This window comes from Pseudorca crassidens, chromosome 5 (assembly GCF_039906515.1).
Source record: "Pseudorca crassidens isolate mPseCra1 chromosome 5, mPseCra1.hap1, whole genome shotgun sequence".
Lineage (NCBI taxonomy): Eukaryota > Metazoa > Chordata > Mammalia > Artiodactyla > Delphinidae > Pseudorca > Pseudorca crassidens.
In genome coordinates this window covers 124051051-124063550 of record NC_090300.1, presented here as the reverse complement: position 1 = coordinate 124063550, position 12500 = coordinate 124051051, and the positions used below count along the sequence as shown (strand labels likewise).

Genomic DNA, 12500 nt, shown 5'->3' with positions numbered 1-12500 from the left:
CCATGTCTATTTTATCCATTATTGCATTGCTAATATCTAGACTTATATTTGTTTCAAAATACAGGTGCTAAAAAATATTTGTTGAAGCAATAAATTATTCTTTATGTATAAGTATATATGTAAATATAAATATTTCTAGCTAAATAAATGTATGCCAGAAGTATACATTTGCCAGTTATAAATCATTATAATTTCCTTTCCACCTTGAACTGGAGAATTGTTTTCTAATTTATTTTAGAAGATTACACAAAGTTACAAAGGAAAATAATTTAAGTCCACATCCACCTATACTCCCAGCATTTCCAAGTTATCTCAGCTATTTCTAGTTCATCAAAATCAAAGGTAATTGATTGCTTTCCTCTTAAGGGGCCCTTCTTGCTGATTAATAATTCATAGAGTCATCATTCTATACACAGATTTTTGAAATTTATTTCAAAATGTTTATTTCTTAACCCAAAACATATTTTCCACTAGAAATAATGTTAGTGCAGTGTTTAATTTCTAGTAGACTTGGAGAGTTATATTGATTACCAGTGCCAAAAATAGCACCTAACCACCACATAGAGATATTTTACAATAGGAAAATGTGTTGAGGCCCCAGTCAGAGTGTCAGAAATGCTCTATAACTTCTTGGATACTAGAAGTTGGATAACTACTAGTTGGATTGAGAGCTTTCAGCTCCCTTTACCTCCCAAAATGCTGTTCCTTCAGAATGGGAACTCGCCAGCTCCAAGTCTCATGCAAGTGATGTCATCCTCGTCAGGAAGGCAGTTCTTGTCAAATTCAAATGGAGGAAGTGAGTTTTACCATCCATCATGTAAATAATCATCAATTTGGTTTATGTATATTATTTGGAAACCTTGCAATTTATATATATATATATCCCTTTTATTATACATTATAATTTGTGTTCTAACAAAAACCCTTTTAACCTGGGGAGCTTTGAGACATAAAGAGTCTTGGAGGAGGTTAGGTTAGGGGAAATAAAGTTTTTTGATGAAGAATCAACAAAACACTGAAACAGACAATTGTTTAACCCCACTTCAAGTAAAGCACTGCATAAGTGGCGCTGACTCCAGGTTCCTACTTTAATGTTGATTTTAGTTCAATAGCAAGTTCATGCAGGTGAGGCCCTAGGAAGTCCTTTGCTTCCACTACTAAACTTGCCAGTAATGCTGAGGAACAATTTTATAGACTCAGAAACTTAGTAAAATTTAGGCTGAGGAGATGGGTTACTTGACCTTGTGTCCACAATGGATGAATCTAAATGCCCTGGATGATTGGGCTTTTATTACACAGGAGCTTGAGTCCCAATTCGTCACCTAAGCATCACTGTATGCTTATAAACACAGGTGTTCTTTCCACTGTGGTTTGTGAATCTTAACTGAATTGTTTCCTTGAGGATAGATCAGGGTTAAGATGAATCATTTACAAAGATCAAAGTGATTGATATCTTCTTTGGCAGAAATATTTTGAATGCATTTGAATAAAATTCGTTGGGTGATTACATAGTGCTGATTCCTTCATTTGCATGAGAGAACATATTGGAAAGGAAACATTTATCTTTATTATTTTTTAATAGTTGCTAATATAAATATATTATTTTATTTACTCCCAGATCGGAAATCTAAGCATTGGTAATGATATTGTGCCTGGTCTTCAGATGAATGGGACATTGTTTTTGCTTTAAATGCTTATGTGGTGGTGATAGACACGTAAATAAGCTGATTCACTTTGTTATAAAGCAGAAACTAACACACCATTGTAAAGCAATTATACTCCAATAAAGATGTTAAAAAAAAAGAATTACAACATAATGTGATAAATACAATGTGCTATAGGAGAACCTATACTCAATTTGGGCATGTCAGGAAAGGCTTTCTAGAAAATGGCCTGAGCTGTGTGGATGACAGCCAATTCCACACAGCTATCTATTTACATGTTTTTCCCCCCCAACCATATTTTACTCTCTAGTTCACTGACCTCATTTCTAATGACTCACAGTCCTTCCAGATGGAGACAGGGACAGAAAACTAGATTTTTTTAGTGTGTGAAAAGCGAGTAGTACATCCCACTCTTGGATACAATATTTTTCGTGAAGGTCAGACGCTTGTTTTCTTCAGAAATGAGTCAGGTAATCTCTGCAAAGACTTTAATCTTTGGACCTGCACTTATTAAGTAGTCTCCATAGTGCTCTAGTAATTGAAAGAAAGTTAGAGCCTTAATGAGAATTTGTCTAGAGTGGTGCATGGTAATGAAAGAAAACTTGGCGAGTTTAAAATGATGTGTTTGGTACAGTGGGAAGTAATTTAGGAGTCAATTTATTAAAAAGGCACTGTAGTCTCTCAAGATTATTTATTCAGATAGGATACAAAATGCAATTCCCCACAGATTCTAGTAAATCATATGAGGCAGATTTCATCAGCTTTTCCTTTTCTAAATGAAACATTTTCATTCCCTGCCATTGATAGCTGCATAAGTAAAAAGTACTTTGAATAACATTTTCCTGTCTCTGATCAAAGTATGAAAGAAAACATTTTATACTGATGCAAGAATAAATGTTAAGGAAACTTAGAGTAGTGATTTTTAAAATGGTGTTTCCTAGGAAAGCACACTGCCCTGTTGCTAACCCAGTAAATGAACTATGCAGTTGTTTTGCCCTGCTAAGCGATTAAAAACGAGAAGTCATCAGGTCTGTACAGCTCTACAAAATTCAGGAAATACTAATGTTTTAAAAAATAGAGTTAGTTATATATATCCCCATGAGGCAGCCCTATGAGGAGCTGGTGTTAATTTTTAAATCGCATAATAGTCCTGGCTAGATACCTTCAGTTCAAATATCAAAAACATCAAGTTGAGCCTCTCATTCTGAAACCCCAAATAAGAAACGGAATTACTTCAATGTTCTTCCATTTTAGAGGTGTTTCAAAAATTTGGGGGGGGGGTAAAATTTTTTTAAGTTAACCTGCCAAATAAATAGAGCATGATAATTTAATTTCCTGTGTAAGCACTACAGCAAATTTGTATGCACAATTTAGCACTAAAAATAGGTTCCTGGAAAACTGAAAATAGAACCTGTGTTTCCTATTAGTTTAAGAAATTGGTAGAAAAATAATGTTCCTCTTCTTGACTATATTTTCTGTCAGTGTCCCCAAATTTTCAACTATGTGGGAAAAAGCCTTAACATAAAACAACAAAGATTAGATATAGGAATTAATAGAAAATATATAACTGCTACATTCAACTTTAAATGATTTCTTTTTATTTGCTAACTTGACACAAAAATAATTAAATAATGTTTTCTGTTATTTTTAAATTTTAATTTACAAGTCCAACACCAAAGGAAATTTTAATTTTAGTCTTAGCTATGTCCCTAGGGTGGGATGAGTGAGGCAGTGAGCTGGTCAGGTAGGGGCGCTAGGGGGAGGGGGTGAAAAGAAATTTTATTTTACTTGGTTTAACTGACCTAGCTAAAAAGCTCATCATTTGCCAGAATTGCAATTTATAACTCTGATGGGGTTTTTTTCCTGTTTTAGAATTAGAAATGCATTAATTAAAAATAAGTAAAGAGAAAATAATAGCAAACTACTGTAACTGTGTAACTTCCTAAGATTCATCTTAGGCTTATTATCTAACAGGGTTGGGGAAAACACAGTGGCTAGGTAATTACATGTGCTATGGGCAAGGGCATGAAAGCAAGCATACCACCGTACCACTGATTTGTAATCCAGAAGCTAGATCAGCAGCTCCCAGACCTGGTGATGCATTACAGTCACCTGGTCATGGTCCCAGACATTCAGATTCAGGATGGTCTAGGTCAGTGGTTTTCAGTGTGTGATTTTAGAAGCACGTTAATAACTGAATCACTTTGCTATACAGCAGAAATTAACACAACTTTGTAAATCAACTATACTTCAATAAAATGAATTTAAAAAAAAAAGCAAATTAGCAGCACCTGCAACACCTGGGATGCATGTATACAGACGCATATTCTGGAACCGCCACCTCAGACCCACTCATCCGAAAGTCTAGAGCTGGGCAGAGCAATCTGTGTTTGAATAGCTCTTGGTGAGTCTGCTGTTCACTGAAGTTTGAGAACCACTATCTAGGGTAGATATCCTTAACCTTCTTTTGCGTGTGTCATGGGCATTTTTGGCAGTCTGGTGAAACTTGCCAACCTCTTCTTAAGTTCATATTTTTGCATAAAGTAAAATACACATAACTACAAAGGAAATTCATTACATTGAAAAAAATTATCAAAGTATTCAAAATACAGGGTGGTATTATATATTTCTTTATTAACATAGTAAATAAGATATACTGGCGATTCCAATGATTATTGTACTATCAGAAATGAACATAAATGATATTTTTACAGTTATACAGTAACTGCAGTGTGATCTGAAGATATCTGCAATTTGTTTTAGTGGCAAAAGTATAGGTATTTCTAATAATATTGTGGTTAGTCACCTGAATTTGTATCAGAAGAAAAGGCTATATTTCAATTAGTTAGTAAAAATAAAGATGTCATTATTTCTCCTCCAAATATAAGCCCCCTACAGGTTACCATGAACTACTAGGGCCTCCATAGAACCCAGGCTGGAATTTTGGCTAGAATGAGGCCCAGAGGTCTTGGTTCTTTAAAGAAGCCCCCGTGATTCTGATAAGTAGTCCTCTCATTTCAAAGGAACCCATGGAACTTTGTGTACTTGTTTCAGTAAAAAACATAGAAATTGTACAAAACATCTCCAAAGTTTGGCAGTTTGATTTCATCTGATGTTAAAAACAAAGTAAGAACAAACAAACAAACATTTGTTTCCTACTGCAACCAGGTTTAAATACCCTATGTGAGGGTCATCTCTGACTTAATCCAGGGGATTCCTCAGCTTGTCATTCCAACACTAGCCTATTTTAACTTCTCTGGAAAACTTTTTCCCCCAGCAGATCAAAACAAAATTAGAGAGTTTAAAAAGACCACTATAAGTAGGACATAATTAAAAGGGAAAAAAAAAAAAATCATGGCTAAGTTTTCAACAAACACAGGTTGGTATTATTGCTTGCTTGGAAAAAAATCATTCCTGATTTATCCCACTAAGTATTTGAAAACATATTATTGGGAATTAAGGTACTCTTTTATGTGAAATGTCACTTATTTTTATTAATACAATTTAAGGAGAAATCTCTTTGTCTTTAACTTTTATTTTGACTTACACTCAAACGGGTATTTTGTAACCCAGAGAGATTTATGTGGCAAGGAATTTACTGAGAATATAATCATACACATAAAGGTTAAGAAAATCTCTTTTGGTCAGTTGTGAATCATCTACCAATAAATTTTCTGCAACATAGTTGTTTAGTCTATAAAAGTCTGTTAACAGAGTTAGGGATTTTATTTGTTTGTTTTTGTTTTTTACTCAAAGACTTTTTTCCACGTAAAGTTTGTTACATAAAAACAGCAAGATATTATGGTTTTCCCCAAACCAAAATATCTTCACCATTCCCTTAAATCCTGTTGTTTGGGGAGGGGGAGGGAGGCTTCTATATTCTAAAATAGAAACAGATAAGGACAGGAGAAAACTATCATCCCTTGAATATATTCTCAACAGTTCAATTTTTCAGTTCTGAGATTTTGTTTCTAAATAATAAATGGTGACTTAATATATTGTTGCTAACCTTTTATTTTGCCAAGAATATTTTAAATATTGAATATATCTTTATTGTCTCCATCATTTCTTAAAATAAGAAATAGTTTGTCGTAAACTTCTGCTGCTTATATTCTGCTTACTATGAATACAAACTGGAATAAATTGTGTTCAGTCTGAAAAAGGTGAGCTTGATTTGGAAGGATTTGAAATGCAGTTACTCTGTCTCTAATTAAATTCCAACTTTTAACATCCAGCACTGACACCTGGAAATATTTGTATGAACTGATGGCCTCTATACACCACTCTTAGGTTGCTGATACCAATATTTACAACAAAAAATTTAATTATGGGAGTACTTCAGAAGTTTTTTCCAAAAGAATGTTTTTTCCAGTTGTTCTGAATAACCCCAAACAATATATCTACACCATTAACTGCAGTCTTTTCTCATATAAAGTTTGAGGCTGCATATATAGAACACGATCTTAGAATACAAGCTTTATGTGTGTCATTTTTTCCACGTGTATACATAATCTCTATTTTTCTCCACCAGATCGTGAAAACATCACTATGGAACAGCACTTCAGAATCCCAGGGTAGCACATTTAATGTTTACTAAATAGTCTATTCTTAAAGATTTGCCTCTAGTCTTTCTTCTAGAATAGGCATGTGTTAAAAATTTAACTGCCAATCCTATCAGTGCAATGCCAGTGGTAGGTGTGTAATAAAGAGATACTAGATTAAAAACTGATTTATAAATAATTTTTCAATATTTTTTCAATTTAATTTTGTTTTGAGTTTCCAGAGAAATTAATGCATCCCCTCAGGATCTGTCTTTAAAAAGACAGCTAAGCAATAGACTAAAAACAGCTAGAGATAATAGAAGGCTTAAATCCACAACTCTGATGTATATTTTTAATGAATTACTCTTCTAGATGTCCCCCCACGTAGTCATGAGTGCTGTCAAATGACAAAACTAAAACAATTTAATAACGAGTTTGACGTCCTTTATTCAAGAGTAAACAGCCCATAGATTGGGGGTACAGTGCCTCACAAGCAGTGGAGCACTATTCCTGAGGGATTTGGGGCAACAGTGAGTTTTATGGAACATTAGAAGAGGCAATGAAGGTCAGGGATTTCCTTATAGGCATATAGGCTACCAGGTCCCATTTTCTAGGGTAAGGTGAGCTAGCTAAACCTGAGTTGGAAGATTGTGACTGGTGTTACATTTTCTTTCTATATTTCAGGAAGTGAAACACTTCCTGTAAGTGTAGGCTGACTTAGGTTTAGATTTGTGATGTGGGCCAGGCCCCTGGGTGACCACCATTTTGTGGGTCCTGGTATATGAATTAACTTTATCAGTGGCTTAAACAGATTGCTTATAATAAGATTACTATAGGTAACTAGAAGTCACTTTGGAAACCAATGAGCAGCCTCCTGAACAAGTAAAGAATTAGATATTTCATTTGACTATAGTTTGCGACTAGGAAGCGTCAGAATCACCTGGAAGGTTTGTTAAAAGACTCATCACTGGATCTCACCCCCAGAGTTTCAAAATTGTGGGTGGATCTGGGATAGAGCTGGACGATTTGTAACTAGCCCCTGGTGAGGCTAATGTTGCTTATCTGGATTACACACCTGGAAAATCTTTCATCATGGAGAGTCGGGAACATAGAAAACTACCTAGAAGAATATACAACACACATAGGCATTCAGCAGAATAAGGATACTGAGAACATGAACCAAAAGTGGTAAAAGAAGACAGACATCTAAAAGGGAGATTGGAGAGTAACTAGGATCCACCAACTTGTCCCTCCCAGTGAAGAGGTACACTAATCAACCAATTCCAATGATGTTTCTGGAGCCTTCATGTAAAGTCAACACAACTAGAACCTCTTCAAATTGGATAGACATTCCCTGATATTCTTAAAAGTCAAGATTAGTGTTGATGAATTGTACCAGAAGCTGTACCGACGGTAAAATTCAGTCATCTAAAATCTCTTTTGATCCACATCCTGTCTTCCCTAAATGTGTGAGTCCTTAACTAAAAGATTCCTGCAGTGGTAAAGTCCTTCCTGATCTAGAGCATTCCTGATCTTCTATACCCTCTGCTGCCATTTGAGATCTTTTTTTTTTAAACTGAAGTATAGTTAACTTACAATATTATATTAATTTCAGGTGTACAACATATTGGATATTTTTATAGATTACACACTGTCAGGGAGGAAGAAATTTTCCTCTACCCTTCTATAGCTTCTTCTGGCTGGTCTAAATTAAATTGATATGAGACAGATTAATAGGAAGTTTCTACCTCTTAATCTACCTCTTTGTCCCTCCTTCCACCCATTTCCCCTCTGGCAACCCCTGTTTGTTCTTTGTATCTGTGAACAAACCCCTGTTTGTTCTTTGTATCTGTGAGTCTGTTTCTACTTTGTTACATTTGTTCACTTGTTTTGTTTTTTAGAAAACATCCAGTATTTGTCTTTCTCTGTCTGACTTATTTTGCTTAGCATAATACCCTCCAGGTCCATCCATTTTGTCATAAATGACAAGATTCCATTCTTTTTATGGCTGAATAATATTCCAGTGTGTGTGTGTGTGTGTGTGTGTGTGTGTGTGTGTGTGTGTGTGTGTACCATATCTTATTTATCCATTCATCTGTCGATGGGCACATAGGTTGCTTCCATATCTTGGCTATTGTAAATAATGCTGCTATGAACTTTGGGGTGCATGTATCTTTTCAGATTAGTGTTTTCCTTTTTTTTTGCATGTCTTTATGCCTGTTTTGTTTTCTGACCTATAAAAAAATATATTTTATATAAGTCCTTAAATAAGATGATTCTTCTTCCCACATGGAAGGAATATCTTAATCTTTAGCAATAATAGTAGCAACACTCATTTTCCCTTTGGTAAATCCATTTCAGGTTTTATTAAAGGAATGGTGATTGATTTGTGTGCTTGAGTTAACATTTATCTGTTTATAAAATGAAAGTGCAAGATGATAAATTCTGGGACATTAAATACAAGCTCCATTGTTCCAGTTCTCTGTTCAGTGAATGAAAGGTATCAGACACTTTCAGTTTCTTTAAGGTGTTGTCTTACCGGAAAGAGAAAGGAAACACCCTCTACTTCATTCTTTTCCTCTTACTGATCATAACAGCCATGAGTGTTCCTTGGAAACTTCCTCTATGCACACAGACAGAAAAGGGTCAGCGTTGACTATAGCCTGGAAAAAACACTGGACCTTCTTTTGAAGAGGGAGTGGATGGGTCCTTCAAGATGCTCTAAAAGATAGGAACCACATCATCTCCCTGCCAGCCCAGAGAAGATAGCAGGAATCAGGATGTTTCCAGCCTAAAGGCATATTTTTATATGAAGATTAAAATCTGGAATAAATAAAAGGCAAGAAAAAGATTAGAAAGTGAGAAGCTAAAAGTTTCCAGCTAAGCCTAGGGAAGAGTGGATAATTAAAAGAAATCTTCAGTGAAGGTTCACAGTTGAGAACTGTAACAGGTTTTCAGGGATAAGAAAGACCAGTAACTTAATGTCTTTTGTCACATGGAGGTGTCTTTTTATCCCATTCTGGTTCACCATTTGACACTTGGAGGTACAGGCTGCATACTCCCTCTTTTAGAGCAAAAACATAGCTTCCGATTTTAAATTAGGGCTGTTAGGCTTTGAATTGAATGAAATATCAAGAACAAAGCAACAAAAGTAAACACTGAGGATCTCCTTTTTCTATGTTGTTCTCAGGCAACGTGCATTTTTTTAAAAGATGAATTACACTTAACAGGAAAAAAAAGATTAATAAATTATGTTGCAGCAACTCTTTGAAGTTGTCATTATAATTGACCATTATAGAAATTGTTGGACAACATAGAAAAGTCAAATGAAACAAATCAGACACTCAAATGACATATGCACTGATTTTAACTCTGTTAAATAACATATATGAGCAGGCAAACAAGAACAAGAGGTATTATGCAAAAATTAAAATTACATTTCATGTCATTATGAGTAATTCTTCTACTGAGTTGTACCATCTTTTAGACATCAAAACATTTGAAGCTTAATATTAAAATGTTAATCTCTTTGCCTGGGATTTCATAATTTATTTCAATGTCCACAGCATTAAATAACTAGAAGTTTCGTTTATGACTTTTTTGTTTGTGTTTTTGTTTTGTCTGCGTGCTTTTCCCTAGGAGTGGAAACTCATCCATGCCAATCTTTTCTACTGGACATGGCCCGTTTGTACAACTAAACACAACACCTAATGGCAGCTTAATACTAACACCAAGGTGGGTCTCAAAATGTGTTCTTTGACTAGTTGTACATGGACAGGAAAGAAGGTGGATTTTGAAGTCAGTCAGATTTTAATACCACCATATATGCCACATAATCTTGAAAGTTATTTAATTTTTTTGTTATTCAGGTAATCTCAAACAGTATCTAATCTATCCTATCTGATAACATTGCCTAATCCTCATATACATATGGTAACAGGGTCAAATGAAGTATTACAGTGTAATTAGAGAGCACACTGATAGAGGTTCAATAAGTTTTACTTCCACGTTCTTTTTATCCATACTCTTGGATTTATAAACAAGTAAACCCCATACAAAGAAATTGTGAGAGTTGGAATAAATAGATCCAATGTTGATCAGACTAAAAAGAGTGACACAATTAGTTATCATCAAAAGAGAAGAAAGGGATAAAAAAAGTCATGGTATTCTTTTCTCTAGCAAATAGAACATGGTTATTAAATGAAAGAGTACAGACTTTAAGTTGTGTCTGCATTTTCTCCTTTGCTATTTACAATCAGGTTCACTTTTACAGCTTTTACTCATGTTTTAAAAAGCAGCATCCTTCCTGTATTCAAAGATCTGTTTTAGCTTAGATTATGTCATTTCTGCTGTTTGGGAATTAATGATAACTTCGGTTGAAATTGGCTTCTGAATTTTACAGTTCCATTAAAGGCCAGCTTGGATGGGAAGATAGTAACTTCAAGAAGAAGCTGTAACAACAGACAAGGATTTAAGATATCATTGCTGGTGCATTAGCTTGAAGTTCTTTGTTTAATACACTTAATGGTGAAAAGTGAAATTATATAATTACTCAGCTCTTCATGAAAAGTTGCCATGTCTGTGAGCTCAACCAGTAAAGCAGATTGTTAAAGGAGTAGTTATAGTACCAAAGTACTTTGCAGTTGAATATTTTGTATGAATATTTGCAGGGCCTTGACTGATTTTATTAGTCTCATCAAGGGTGAAACAAACCATCTGCAAGTGAGAAAGTGGCCTACTAGATTTCCTTTCTATAAAGCATGTCTAAATTTGCATTATCATTATAGATCTTGAACAGTGTGTATGCTGAGAATGTCTCTTATTTATATTTCATAGACATTTAAGAATCAGTTAGAAAAAAAGGAAAAAGTACAGAATATTTTATATTAATTATATGCATATTTAAAATAAGAACTAGTTTATTCCATGCTTATCAACAAAATGCCAGTATCATTATACATTGATGTCTTTATTGTATGTATGTTCATGTTATTTGAAAGAGACACCATTTACACACAAAGATACTTGAAACTTTCATCACATCAATAATCCAGAACGTTCTTAATCTCTTCCTTAATTAGCCACCTTATACTGGGTTGACAGGAAATCAGACATATATGCACTTAGTATCTATGTATGTATGTATGTATTTATTTATTTATTGCAGAAATACATTTATTGCCCCATGAAATCTGGTGTTTTTGAAAACACCCTTTCACTAGTGGTCATAATAAAAAAATTAGGAAAGGAAGAGGATATCAAAGAAGATGATTCTTCCAACTATGAAGATCGACTTAGATCCCCATTTTTTTCTCCTATTATGAGGCATATGCATGACTAGACTACTATTTTCCCACCACTGAGAGAAGGCCATTCAACATGGTACCAGCAATCTGACCTGATATAACTGGAGATGTACAATTCATGCTGCTGCCAGTATTGGGTTTCCCTTTCCTCCAATTTTTTGTCTAGTAGTCCTAGATAACAACAACAAAAAAAATTTGACTTAATATATATTGATTGACAATGTGTTCTAAGCATGGTGCTAGGTACAGGATATAGAGTGCTTATCAACAGTTTATTGAATGCCTGTCCTGTGACAGATGCTGTGGCAGAAACTTTGCAATGTTACAGAGGTTATTTCTAGTCTGACTTAAGTAGCATGGCTCCACTGTAAGGATGAGGAGAAAAGCCTGGTGTTGATAAGTGACTTGGACTCGTTCACAAAGCTGGAGGCAACATGAGATTCTAACCCAGGTTTATCTGGCTTCAAAGCCCTCCACTTGCCATTCTACTGTGCTACCTCTGAACTCTCCAAGGCAGCATATCACTTTAAATAACAGTTCTGGAAAGGAAAAAGAAAGAAAAAAGGCCACTTGTTGGGCATATATAGGGAGAGAAATCAGTTCATTTTGTCAACACAGTAGATACAAACCCATCCATTTGTATCCCGATATTGTCCCTCTGGGCTGAAAGCAAGACACAGGATCATGGCATTTACTTTTTTCCCATACAGAGGGCTGACCTAATTCTGACTCCAGGACTGAAGGCCAGGAAAGTTATTCTATTTTCCTCTAATCTCTATAACGTACCTGGACAAATGTACTCACTGCTCACTCTGACCATAAGTGAAGCAACTTACTGCTGTATACTGAGACCCTACGTGTGTGTTTGTGTATGAAAATTTTGATTAACCAAAACACTTGAAGAATGAGGTGTTAAGCTCAGTTTAATTCTCTGGTAACCATTTAGTTAACCAAAAACTTTTCTGTGCTTGCTGAAAAGAAATTCATCC

General features: G+C 34.8%; 1 protein-coding gene across 2 annotated transcripts in view; it reads left to right on the top strand.

The window, feature by feature from the left end:
* The window catches only part of TMPRSS15 (transmembrane serine protease 15), a 130669-nt gene that overhangs the window by 94221 nt on the left and 23948 nt on the right, over positions 1-12500 (top strand). For both annotated transcript variants that reach the window (XM_067737288.1, XM_067737287.1), the window contains one exon: positions 9845-9940. In XM_067737288.1, the coding sequence (XP_067593389.1) occupies positions 9845-9940 (96 nt within the window). The remainder of the gene's footprint in view (positions 1-9844; positions 9941-12500) is intronic.